Source organism: Podarcis vaucheri (genome assembly GCF_965113315.1).
Source record: "Podarcis vaucheri genome assembly, chromosome: 4".
Lineage (NCBI taxonomy): Eukaryota > Metazoa > Chordata > Lepidosauria > Squamata > Lacertidae > Podarcis > Podarcis vaucheri.
In genome coordinates this window covers 63,617,526-63,631,847 of record NC_138762.1, presented here as the reverse complement: position 1 = coordinate 63,631,847, position 14,322 = coordinate 63,617,526, and the positions used below count along the sequence as shown (strand labels likewise).

The 14,322-nt window shown below is 38.5% G+C and overlaps 1 protein-coding gene across 11 annotated transcripts in view; it reads right to left on the bottom strand.

The window, feature by feature from the left end:
- The window catches only part of DMD (dystrophin), a 1,048,023-nt gene that overhangs the window by 227,153 nt on the left and 806,548 nt on the right, over positions 1–14,322 (bottom strand). For all 11 annotated transcript variants that reach the window (XM_082219922.1, XM_082219929.1, XM_082219924.1 and 8 more), the window contains one exon: positions 7,163–7,352. In XM_082219922.1, the coding sequence (XP_082076048.1) occupies positions 7,163–7,352 (190 nt within the window). The remainder of the gene's footprint in view (positions 1–7,162; positions 7,353–14,322) is intronic.

Here is a 14,322-nt window from a genome sequence, read left to right as displayed (position 1 = left end):
TAACCTTTTACTTCCAGTGCATATGTAAAACCACTCAAAATATAGTAATGAGAAATCACTTCTGCATGGGAATTTAAGAGCAGTATTGTTTCTACTGCCCACACAGTTACCTTATGTTTAATCAAAATAATGGCCCAGTAGAACTGCTTTTATAACATCCCAGACTGGAGCTAAATCTCAAGTCACCTGGGAAACTTACTGAAGTATAAATTATAGATTTACACAGCCACATGTAGTGCCATTTGAGGTAAAAACCCAAGACTGTGTAGAGATATGGATGCACAGCAATGGGTATCATAGTCACTAAATGACAGCACTTCATTCTACTAATTTCAGTGTGTTTCCTCTGCACAAAACCAAGCAGAAGAGTCTTCTTATTTTGCATTTTCACAACATTTTGCACAGGGAGTTTAAATATAAAGCAAAACATCCTCATCGAGATATACTGAACAGTAAGGTATTTTAATTGAACTAAAAATCTGGGCATGCAACTGACATCTCTATGGTAACTTGTAAAATGATTTCTCACCTTTCCATCATAGGCTACATCTTCAATTAAAAACACATCATTGAGATTATAATCACCCAGTATAACATCAGTAGCAGATAGTGTCATCAAGTTAAATTTGCAATGCATGTCTTTCTAAATTGCACTTCAGGTACTACTATCGGTTGTCTGTTCTGTGTAGACTAATTAGCCAGATTTTCCTCTCCATTTAATTAACAAAGATGCTGGCATGTGACTGGCTTTAATTCTAGCAAACTGATTTTCATACGTATCTTCCCATAACACAAATAAAGATTTCACTTTCAAAGGATTTGACTTGCACTTTCATTTCAGTGCTACATTTTGAAGTTTGCATCTCATCTGTTTTCTGTGATACCACTGCAATAATATTGCCTTCAAGTTACCAAAATCATTCATTCTGGTAACAGCAATAATTGAGAAAACAGAAGATACTTCCAGAGGCATTCTTTTCTATTATTTATTTAAATTTCTCTATAATTTAATGAGAAATATTTCAAAAGCAACATTTTTATCTTTTTATGTGACATTAATTTACAAATCATCAGAAACAAACCATACTTAATAAAGAAATATTTTACATATGTTAGCAAAATCCACATATAAAAACTACATTTACTTTTTTGTCAGGATTACCTTTACTTCAATTGTTTTTCATTGACAGTGAAAGTGGTATACTAATGAAATTGCAGGTGTGTGTGGGAAACCATTTAAAAAAACAACAAATGTTTTTAAAATAAAAAGCTGGTTAAATAAAACAAATAAGTACACACAAACCCGAGCACACAGGCACAATGCAAGTATGTGGAATTTTAACTCATGACTTCAGATGTCCTCATTAGGGTTTTCTATGACTAAAGACAATTTTTACTACATTCCCCCATCCCTGCACCAGCAGAAACTAAGTCCGTGTGTGTGTGTGTGTGTGTGTGTGTGTGAGAGAGAGAGAGAGAGAGAGAGAGAGAGAGAGAGAGAGCCTTCAGGGGCCATAGGAACTTGCTTGGGGAGGTGAATCTGGCCCTCAGGCTGGAAGCTAGCCACACCAGTGTCAGATATTCATTTCAACTGGTTACATGGAAAAGATAAATGTACTGAGAATAAAAAAATTAAGCTTAGAATTTACAAGTGGAATATACTTTCCACTAGCTGTGCATGTGGATGTAAGAGAAAAACAAGTTAATAGTGAGATTTTGTGGTGGTCAAAAGCAGGCCCAGGCAGTGTGGGCAGCTGGGTACACTTGCTCTGGGCCTTGCAGGGCTAAGCTGGCTGGCACCCCAGCAGGAACCAGCTATGTTTTTCATTTCAGTTCATAACTTTCTTCTAACACGACTCCCGCCATGGGCCTCACACAAGCTCTGCATGGGCCTGGTAAGAAGAAACAAAATGCAACAGGTCCATTTAAAATGATATAGAACCCCAGAAGTGAAAGGTAGTGAAAGTGAAAGCATGTGGAATGAAAGGCAGAAAGTTCATGGTACTGAAGAACAATACCAATATGTACCTGAAGGCATAAATAAATTAGCCACTGAGAACAAAGTACTCTCTATCCTTAGAAAGCTAAAGGTAAGAGGTAAAGGTAAAGGACCCCTAGACGGTTAAGTCCAGTCAAAGGCAACTAGGTCAACAGAGGAACCAGAAGATGTGGTGTCATTAGAAATAATTAAAAGATTCAGGAGCCTACAGAATGGGATAAATTTGTAAAGGAGGAAAAGAAAGATGGAAGTAATATGCAAAAGAACTGAACTGAGAAAAAAACCCCAAAACATTTCTTCAGTATTTCATTAAATACATTTTTGTGCAGCAGCTGAATAATCAATTCTAATAATTTATCTAATGTTATAGGCTACAATCCTGCAGCCACTTAATGGATAAGAAGTTCCAATGAATTTAATTATCCTTCCAAGTAACATACACAGGATTGGGCTGTGACCCACTGAAAGCCTTTCTCTCATCCGGAGGAGTACGATAGAAGGGCCTGTTGTTTGTTTACATTTAATAAAATACCATTAAAGCAGGTTAAATATAACATGGTCTTGTATCTAAGCTCCCAAATTGAAGTGGCTTTTACATTAGCAGGCCTAAGGTAATGACAAGCATTAGCTAAGGTGTATACATCCTGTCATTCAGCAGAGCATGCATCTTATAGCTGTACTTACGGAGAATACTGTTTTCTTATCCATAGTCCATAAAAAGCCTCAAAAGTGAAACTCTGCATAAAAACAGCCTCCTAAAATAGCCTTATAATATCTACTGAAGTGCTGCTCTGATTTCAAGGCTGCAACCCAGCAAATTCTGGATATAAATGGGCTCCTGTTTTATGCATGAAGATGCTATTCTGAGAATAAACCTTTCCTTAACATAAGGAAACCCCTTCAGCAGTACAATAGTCGCAAAGCATAGCAACAATTTCTGGAGCTATAATGACTCCTTAGCACTCATGGGAGTGTAAAAAGCATGGGGACATTTTCAAAACTTTTCATCAAATGCATATCCCTCTACCCAAATGTACCTGGAGGAACTGACTGCATTAACACATTTAAGGGAAGATACGAGAAACTTTTACCCTTTTAAATTTTTAAAAATTGCTCGGATTGTAAATTTAGGTGGACTAGGAAACTAGGAAACATTTTATAAGGTACTTATCACATGTTCACCCATTTCAGCTGACTTCTATTCCTTTGAGAAAATTACAAATAGTGTGGTGATTCAAAATGCGGTGTCCCGAGGGACAAAAAGCACCCTATGTTTCTAAGGCAATAGATAAAAAATATCAACCCATTGTTCTCCTGATCAAAATGTCCAAGGAGATCATGAGATTCAGGATGAAATCAAGGAACCAATAGATTCAAATTACACGAAAGGAGATTCAAGGAAGAACTTTCATAGAACCACGGAATGGTAGAATTGGAAGGGACCTCAAGGGTCATCTAGTCCCTGCAATGAAGGAATCTCAACTAAAGCATCCATGAAAGGTGGCCACTCAACCTCTGCTTCAAAACCTCCAATGAAGGAGAGTCTATCCACCACCTTCTGAGGGAGTCCATTCCACTGTCAAGCAGCTCTTACCATCTTAGTAATCACAGCATCATTTTCGAAACGCTCGCAAACTGACCATTTAATTATCTGTACACCCCTTCCCTGGTATTGACGTCAGACTGACCAGTCAGTAGTCACCTGGGTCTTCTTTTTCCCATTTTTGAAGATGAGGACAGCATTTGTCCACCACCAGCCCGGGGGCGGAGGCAAAATGGGACCCGGCAAAATGGGACCCATGACTTTCAGAGGCAGTATGCCTCCCTGTAATAGTTGCTGGAAATCACAGGATGCAAAAGTGCTCTTGTGCTTGGGTTCTGCTTATGGGTTTCCCTACAAGCATCTGGGGATGTGGGTAGTGTTGTGGGTTAAACCACTGAGCCTAGGGCTTGCCGATCAGAAGGTCGGCGGTTCGAATCCCCACGACGGGGTGATCTCCCGTTGCTTGGTCCCTGCTCCTGCCAACCTAGCAGTTCGAAAGCATGTCCAAGTGCAAGTAGATAAATAGGTACCGCTCCAGCGGGGAGGTAAACGGTGTTTCCGTGCGCTGCTCTGGTTCGCCAGAAGCAGCTTAGTCATGCTGGCCACATGACCTGGAAGCTGTACGCCGGCTCCCTCGGCCAATAAAGCGAGATGAGCGCCACAACCCCAGAGTCGGTCACAACTGGACCTAATGGTCAGGGGTCCTTTTACCTTTTTTTACAAGCATCTGGCTGGCCACTGTGAGAACAGGATTGTTGGACCAGATGGGCTGTTAGAATAGTCCATCAAACTGTTCCTGTGTTATTATTAGGGGGGGGGAGATTACTAGATATTTTGCTGAACTTTGTCTTCTGTATATTATTACTATTACACCGAAACCCAGAAGTTTTCACTTTGGGGTAAAGCACCTACTTCAGAATCTGAACCACTTTCAGGGTTTTGTCTCAAATAATGATAGTTGTCGCATGCAAGCTTACTTGTTAAGTTTTAGAGAGCTATCAACAGCTAATTAAATTGATCTACAGGTTTAATATATAATGTTTACACTGATAAAATAACAGGATAAATCTATGCCAATTTCAGAATTACATCTAATATCATAGATCTGGAAGGCAATGTCACATATAATTATTGCCACAAGCCCACAAGGGTAATTAACACAGCGGAGATTTCACATCACCACAAGTACTAAAGCAGAAAATAAAGTTCATTACTTCCATTCCTTTAATATGGGTATGTATCAGTTCAGGCCTCATAGGGAGTCCATGATGTATTTAAATTAGACAATCAAACATAAAATGTAATTACACAACTCCTCTGATTAACGGTTAGTTATTGTGTGTGTGTGTGTGTGTGTGTGCGTGCGTGTGCGCGCGCGCATATATATATATATATATATAGGAAATCTCCAGAAAGCATGGCAAAGATGTGAGTCACTTCAACATTTATGTTATTGTCAGCTCTGACAAATTATGCTTCCGTACAGATGCTATTTAACACTGCATTTATAATGCAAAGACAATATAATTACATCGGTATGCCAACAAATAATATCATACGCAATAATATCATACGCCCTCATCTCCATTGTACACTGTGAATGAACATTTGATATATTGGTGGTTAGAAAACACACATCTATAGCTTGTAAATATCTATACTTATACCCACCAAAGAGTGTCTGCCTCAAGCATATATCTAAGGGCATTAACATTTAGTGACAGAAGGCCAGCTTTGGTTATATATCTGTGTCTCAACATGAGGGTTGCATTCAATGGTGGCTCTGTGCTAGCAAGAGTACTTCTGCTTGTGCAAGGCAGGGTACCTCATTTTTGCTGATCCCTCTTATTCAACGCATCCCCCTATGGCTCCCAAAAACTTTCCCTTGGGGTTGAGAGACCGTATGGAATGGTATGGAATATGGTATAGAAGGCAGGAGGGGAGATTAGTGAAAATGAAGTGCCTTTCCTTATGCTGGAGAAAGTATTTCTGCTAGCACAAAGTGAGCACTGGATACAACCATGAGTACATATGGCTCTACATCAGGGAACATTAGTAGGAACAGGATTATACTGTTAATTCAACCCTATTCCTAGAGGAATATAAATTTTGGTACGTAAATGACTTGCAGAACTGCATTTGCACCTCCATTATAATTTCTAAAGGGGAAATTTTAGTTGTAGGTACAGTCCCCTCATGAGAAAGATGTGTGAGTTCCCTCTAGGGTTATAGTAGACAAATGCATGTAGGGGAACAAGGTAATGCCTTGTCAGATCACATATTGGCACCATAACAAAGCTAGCAACCAAATAACTATAAAAGGTAGGGTTTTTTATTATTAAATAAAGCCATAAAAATTAATTCAGCAACAAATTAACTCATGTGGTCTTTACACAGTAGAGTTCTTAGGTTTAGAGTTAATTATGCATTCCCAACAGGCATCTAATAACACTGTAAAAACATTTTACACTATAGTGCTGTGCTCTGTATACACATCTTGGCTTGGCAAATCAGACACACATAGGCACATTATGATCAAAACCATGGACATTATGATGCATAATCATAACACAATGGAAATATAAGCTTGCTTGCAGTGCCACTTAAAATGTGGTGTCAGGGAACTGACATCGGAGCTAGAGGCGGAGGGAAGGCTCTCAAATGATGCTGGAGAAGGGCCCAGCAGGGAGAGAGGCAGCTCAACAAATGGGGAAGCAAATCAGCGCAGCACCAGGGATAAAGGGGGGCAGATGGGGGAATCGGCGAGAGGGCTCCAGGACTCTTCACCAGACACCAGCGGGGAGAGCACGGGTCCTCCGCTACCCACGCCCTCCCTGCGCAGAAGACTTCCGCGCAGGGAGAGTAGGAGGAGACTTGGCGTCAAACAACTTTTATGTTGGAAAAGGTTTAAGAAACGCCCACTGACAAGTTTAACCAGGCAACATAGCCAGGAGAGGCGGCAACTTACGCACGAGCAACCCATACTCATTACATGTGGCAACTGAATATTTTATTAAAAGCTGGGTCTGAAAGAAACCCTGATATGAAGATGCCTTTGTTTTTTTGTTTGCTTCTAGTGGGGGGAAACAAATGTGTGCCCTAATTATCTATAACTAGTGAAAGTTAAGACATTGTTTCAGTTTCATCTCATCGGCATGTACTAGACATAAGTCATAATTTTCTCCAGTGACATAGAAAACTGAACTAGTTCAGCTAAGCAAACCAGAAACATCTAGACAGATTTTACATTACTGTAATAAGCACAAAAGATGTACAGCATGCTCATCTATGCCAAAGGTCTGTCAAGAATCTGTTTCAGTTATATGTGTGACATAGAAGCATCTGTTAGCAAAATGTTATTTGCCTTCTCTCCCCTGCAAACAGTACTTGAATTCTCAATATTCTGTTTATTTAAACATCAGACACTCCCTTAAAGAAGATTTAAATAAAAAGCATGTTCATTGTCCTCTTTGTTATTAATAAAACACACCATTATAGCACTCAGTGCCATTAACACAGAGAAACACAATTTAAAAGTGAGCACATCCCTTTTCCGTAAGCTGAAAGGGCTCATTCCTCATAGTATAAAAGAATTCTATAATTCAAATCACTTGACTTACCTGCCACTGCTTCATCAGCTCCCGAACCCCTTGGGTATCCTCTAGTATTCTCTCTTTGTGTGTGGCATTTTGCAGAACATTGGCAGTGGTTTCTGCTTCTGTAAGCCAGGCGAGGAACTTTTCCAGATCCAGGTAGAATTGTTGTAGCAGCCTTAGGGCTGCTTCTAATGCGGCCTCTCGCTCACTAACTCTGTGAAAGCACAAATATAGTCAAATGCAGCGTAGTGATAGGAATCAGGACAGGGATAGTTTGTAGAGAGAGGGAAGCAGAAAGAGAGTGTGAGCAATTTTAAATAAATCTGTAAATAACACCACGATAAAATGAGGGGGGATAAAAATGTTTGTGCTGTCTGCTTTTCTATGTCTACCAGTTAATGTTCATTTCTACCTATAGTAGAAAGAGCAAGGTAAGGGAGGAGGGAGGGAAGAGGCTGACAAGACAAGTGGAATTGCTTCTATGGATATGAACACTGGTTGTACTTCATTTTTATTTTATTAAATTTAGAAAAAGAGCTCCTTAATCAAAACTCTCCCCTTAAAATCATCTCTATAAGATGATTGTCAGGTGCCACATAAAATATTTCTTGACCACTAATCAGGAACTATAATTTACCATAAATACTGGTATATCTAAGTTGCAAGGCTGGAGGTCCCATATATCACTTTGAATATAGATTTTTCTATCTGTCCTTGCTATCCTTGCTATCCTGGCTATTGGTTTTTGATAAGGATAGTCTCAACCTCAAGTAACACTGGTTCCAATTGAAAAGTTAAGCACCTTCTAAAAATCCTTCAAGTTGATACTCACGGTATTTAAAAATGCATAATTTGGGCCCTATTAAATGAAGAAGCAATTAAAGACCTCAGCTTTTAGATAAATGAGCATTTCTGAGAGAACTCTTGTGGGGGTTTTTCTACCTTTGCTCAATCCCTAAATGTACTTTTCATGAAAGCAGTTGTACTAGATTTGGCTTTAACACATGTACTTCTGTAACATATGTTTCTCTTATTCATGTATCATGTAGTCAAGAACTACATTCAAAAGCTAGATTTGTAAAGCAGACTGCCTGGCACACTGTACATTAATGTGTGAAGGTCAATAATCATGCAAAATTGGCTGTGGCTTTATCACCCGCGGAACATATTAGGCCATTAACAACTCCTGTAGAGCTGAAGCAGCAAGGCTCAAGAAATGAGTGGTTTATTCATCATAAGGTGAATTTTTGCTGAACACAGTCTAATGCAGTACAGTTCCTGCTCTGAGAATGGATAACAGCATTATAGGTTGTTCTTATCCTGTTAACATTAAGCATGTGGAACATTTGCAGAGAACTATCAAACAGCCATTGTCCCCAAAATATACATTAACACCTTCAACTATCTATATAAATGCTCTGAATTTTGATTGTACAAGAAGTCAAGCCACATTCAATGTACACTTGAAAAGAATATGAGTAGCACCTTGTTCCAATAATCACAAGGCAAGTATAAAAGGAAAGCAACAGAATTCAGCCTGAATCTCTTCTTCCATTCCCCAAGACGAAGCTCACCTTCTGAATATGATTGCCAAGTTACTTTCCCAAGCTACGTACATTGAGTACAGTATATCTTTATTAGCTGGCACTACATTAACAGTTTTTCCTTCTTCGGAGCAGGACTCTCAGCTATTAATTTATTTTCACTTGCTAAATGAAGACTTTGTTGACATTTCTGCCTTTATTTCTCTTGAACATTTGGAATCTGGGTTTCAAGAGACTGGGGGGGGGGGAAATGCAGCTCTATAAACTACTACTCTTTGTTCCTCCTCCTTAAATTAATTAGTATAAATTTGAATTAGAGCTTAGTCTGGAAACTGTACCAGAGCAGCCTTGGAACATGTGGTGTACAATAGTGCCAATGAACAGAATACCTTTCTCTTGCCACTAACTAACCCTAACTGGGCTAATGAATGGAACAAGTAGTATTTCAGAGAAAGCCACCCCGTGGGTCCTGGCTTTCTGCCTTCTACCTGGCAATCTAAAATTGTCCTCTCTAGGACCACAGACTGCATTTTCACATGACATTAGTGTCATGCAGCATTCACAACAACCACTGACTCCTCCCCAGCACAATTTAGATGGCATATGACATCTGCAACCTTTGCACCAGACAGTCAAGTCAACATGTAATTTGCATGTCCTTCATAAGCCCAGCAACATAGATGTTACTAAATACAGAATCAACCACTACCAGTACCCCCAGCCCACCCCCAGGAGGATTATACTCAGTGCAAAAGGATATCTGCTTGCCTCGTCACACCCCAAAGAATGGCTCCATTTTAACGGATCATTTCCCTCCTTCTCAGAGTGATGCTCTCCTCCAAGACTCTCACTTGTCTACATGTGATTACATGTTTTTCGAACTGCTGCTACTTCTAAACTATGCCACAACCACAGTATGCTCAGAACTATTCTGGTAGTTTACAAAGGTTTACATGAAGGAGGCGGCTGGGTATACAAAGAAGGGGAGGCTGCACCAGACAAAGAGAACAGTATGACAGAAGGCATGACATTTTGAGAGGGGGGGTTATCTTTGGTTCGTACACCCCCCAAAGCCTTGACACTTACAGTGCTTTTTTTCTTGGGGGGGGGCGGATATGCAGGCGTATGCATATCCCTAAACATTTTGTGAATCTTTGTACTTCTGTCCATTTACTGTATTTATTTTTCCTGATTTGAACTATAAAATGTTGATTTTCTTGAGTCAAAATGAGAGTACCTCTAAACATTTTTTAAAGAAAAAAGAACTGATTAAAGTCATTCATTTTTAAAAAGGTATACATTTCACATTTAAATCTTTCTTTTTCCAGTATTAACAGTTTCAACCTTGTAATATATTATGTATTTAAATATAATTTATGAAGACCATTGCTATCAAAATTTTTACATGATCCAAGATAAGAGGGGCTATTTGGAGGTAGGAAATGCTAAAGTTTTCTCCACAGATAAAACAACTTGAAATAACAAGATATATTAACATCTTAGTAAGAATAATGCATTTTAATTAAGAAAACAAGTTTCAGACAAAGAGGCTTATGGGTTAATCCTTCTTTTCATTTTTCTTATTATGAACTTTAAGAAAATTAAAAAGGGATACAGTCTGTCACTGCAAAAGGAAGCTTCTTAATTAGTATAATATTAAAAGAAACATGATAGCTTCCTTAAATTGCAACAATGTAACAACAGATTTTGGCACATACCTCACTAGCTACTGAGGAACATTTTCTAAGTTTATGAATGGTGAGCACAAACATAATATCTGAATTATAGATCAAGAGTAATCAAATATTTTGCATATTCATAACAAAATTACATTCAGTATACTCACATACGTTGAAAAATGATATCACAATATGTAAGAAAAACAATCTTACACTAAATTAAAACAATACTGAGGTAAGAATGCAAGCTGAATAAGAATTTCAACTACTGTTGTTGCGAGACCTTGAAATAGATAGCAGTTTTGGGTGCCAGCCCTTTACATCTTGAATGACAAGAGCAATCCAATAATGTGAATAAAAAAGGGTAGCAATATATCAGGATATATTTTATGGTCTGGAAGATCAGACAGTGCTTTGCATAAATCTTATTTTCCCACCAGAAACAAAGTGGCTATCCTTACTGAGATGTAGGGAACATTACAGATACACAAAGATAAAATCTTTGTACCAGTTTTAAAAGCAGAAAATAAAAATAAATAGATACCTAACTGATTAAAATAACCAAACCCCAAATCCTTGTCACTGACTTTGGATTGCTCCCATTGAATAATCAGTTGTTGTTTTTAAGAAAGAAGTTTACTTTGAGGTTAGCGTCACTGACAGTTAATTAAATCTTACAGAAACAGACACTAAAAAAACTGCAGATGAGACGGGGGAAATAAGACAAAATTACACTCAGAGTAGAATCATTGAAATTAATTAATGTAAGTTACTTGTGTATGACTGTTGGATAAATTTAAAAGGGTTTCCTAGACTGGAGGCATCAGTTCCAGAAACCCAAAAGAAAAGTTTGTGGGTTCCAAGTGAAAATATAGACCTTTTTTGAAGCACAAATGTGCATAGGGACAGCCTCAAAAATAACAAGGCTGCAAAGAACCACATCCAAATCAATGTTTTTTATACACTTCCAGATTAAGCGTGTGATTTCTATTCACCAATAAAAGATTTACAACAATCTTAACAACTGTAACCCAATGTCATCATCCTGAACCAATCAAAATCATTTGGCTCTTCAGATCAGCCTTCATCATAATATCATGTGATTACATATACCGTATTGGCCCGAATATAAGCCGCACCTTTAAAATTGATTGGGGGGGGGGGGAGAGAAAAAAAGAAAAAATACCTGAATATAAGCTGCTCCATTCCTTGCTGCTCCTGGCTGCATACTTTGGGGGGGGGGGGAGAGAGCCGTGCTGCATTGCCGATGGCCTTTCGCCTTCCTTGCTCTCTCCCTTCCCAGCCTTAGGGGAGAGGACGGGGGACTACGCATTGAGCGGACGCCGCTTTGCCGCACTCCTGCCACTATTTGCCCTGCACACCTGGCTGCATACCGTAAGGTTGCAAATATAAGCCACACTTTAACTTTTCACGGTTGGAATTTGGAGGAAAAGTGGGGCTTATATTCAGACCAATACGGTAATCATTTTTCAATGTCTTTCTTTATTAAGACTTGGACTAATTTTCCTTTTCATTAAATGTCTTCCAATATCCTCTTTCATCTGTCTACAAAACAATTCAAGATTAATCACAATTGCAATGCCTAGCTAATTCTCTTTTCATGCATACAATGATCACCATAGATTCTAACTGTTTATTCTTTTCAGTGTTCCAGAACAACCATTCACTACATATAGTACCTAAAAGCAGCTAGTTCCGTACTGTAAAAGGTAGGCAGGCTTAGGGCTTTTGAGTTTAGCTAGGCTATAGGTTGAAACGAGAATGAAATCATATAACCTCAACCCAAAATTGGAAGCAGGAGAAGATACCAACAAAAGAAGAATGGATAATTAAGATGATGGACTATGCTGAAATGGCAAAGATGACCGCGAAGATCAGAGATCAAGATGAGAAAAAGTTTGAGCAGGAATGGAAGAAATTTATAGACTATTTAAAAGACTACTGTAAATATATTAAAACATTAGCAGGTTTGATATAACATTTATGTAATTAAATAATTGGCAATTACGATAAACAAGAGAGAAAACAAAGAGTTTGGAGATAAAATGAGATGCAAGAAATTATGTGGGAAAAGATTGGAATCCAGGGGTGGGGCGTGGGGAGTCTATATTGTTTCTTTTTTGGAAAAGCACTGAATTTATGAATTACTGTGATTGTAAAATTTGAAAATAAAATATTTTTAAAAAGGAATCATATACCCTCTAACATTTCTTCGCTAAAAATAGGGACTTCCTGTTCCATCATCATCATCATTTTATTATTTATATGTCACCCATCTGACTGGGTTGCCACAGCCACTCTAGGTGGCTTCCAACATATATAATAAAACATTAAACATTAAAAACTTCCCTATACTGGGCTGCCTTCAGATGTCTTCTAAAGGTTGTATTGTTAATTATTATTAATTATCTCCTTGGCTCACATCTCCAAAATTTCTCTGATGAAAATAGGGATGTCCTAAGGAAAAGCAGGACATTCTGAGATCAAATCAGAAACCATGATGGCTTCTGTAAATCCAGGAATGTCCCTGGAAAATAGGGACACTTGGAGGGTCTGGCAGTCATCAAAATAATACAGCTTTATGAAATTATTATTTTCTCCATCATGGCTAACATTGGATATCATCCGTTGTGTTGTAGCAACAGTGGAACAATCTGACTCTCTGTTTGCTAAGTAGGCACCATTTAGTGTTACTGCCTTTGGAGGGGAGTAGCTCCTCATGGTGTCAGCCCTTTGGAGAAGGAATGCAGCAACCCCCTACAGTTTGGAAGCAGTGTGTTTACAGTACTCCTGAACCCAAGTGCAACAAAACTTCTGTAAAGCTGCTTGAACTCAGTAGCCAGCCCAGTTCCAAAGGGAAGGAGGGAGCCAGACAAAGGTATCTAGGTGGGGCAGAAGCATAATCAATCTGAGGTCAATTCCAAAAAGGTGGTGTGGTATCAAAATGAACTATTAACAGAAGTAACAAGGGAAAGAGAAGTGGTGAATAAATCTCCCATCCAAATTCCCAGAACATGCTAAGTTCCAGAGCTTGAGACTGATAGCTTCATTGGCAACATATAAACTGGAGGGCATATTTATATAAAAATTATTTAATGCACTGTGCATAAACATTAGCAATTCTAAGGTGTTTCATCTTCGGAGGAAGAAAATGCTGGCCTATTAAGAAGAGAGGGTTTGTATTCTTTGCTGCATCCAAAAGAACAACCCCTTTGAGATTTTATAGCAGTCAACAGTGCTGTCAAAATGTGTATATTAATTACTTGGTTAAAATTCATTTAAGATAAAATCCTGGCTACCAAAGGCACTTAAGTGTAAACTGATTATCAAAATAATTAGGTTTTAAAGGCACCTGCTTTCTTACTCTTAATTACTGCAGAAACAACTAAATTTAATAAGAGTGAAATGCACGGATAACATTACATGAGACCAATTAAGACTCACAGTATTAAACTGTTAGCAGTTTTCATTTAAAATTGCCTTCTCTAGAGACTCAGCTTGGTGGCCTGGTATTAGTATTCTTTACTATTATTCAAAAGAACAGGGCAGTTTCCAGCTTTCATTTTTTTAAAAAAAAGAATTGTTAGGATTCAAATGAAGGAACTATGCAATGATGAGTAGTAATAAAACTAAGACGACAATTTCAAATTAGTATTTGTAGGCAATCAGCCTTTCTCAACCTGTGGGTCCCTAGATGTTGCTGAACTACAACTCCCATCACCCCTAGCTAGCAAGGGCAGAGCTCAAGGATGATGGGAGTTGTAGTACAACAACATCTGGGGACCCACAGGTTGAGAACCACTGTGACTATATAGAGACACTATGAATGAAAATATTATCTGAATATTGTTCAACAGAAACTTGTTTGTTTAGAACTTCCTGTGCACCAGCCATGCTTTAGCTGTCCCACAAGAGCTGTCCCAAGACATTTTACTGCCTG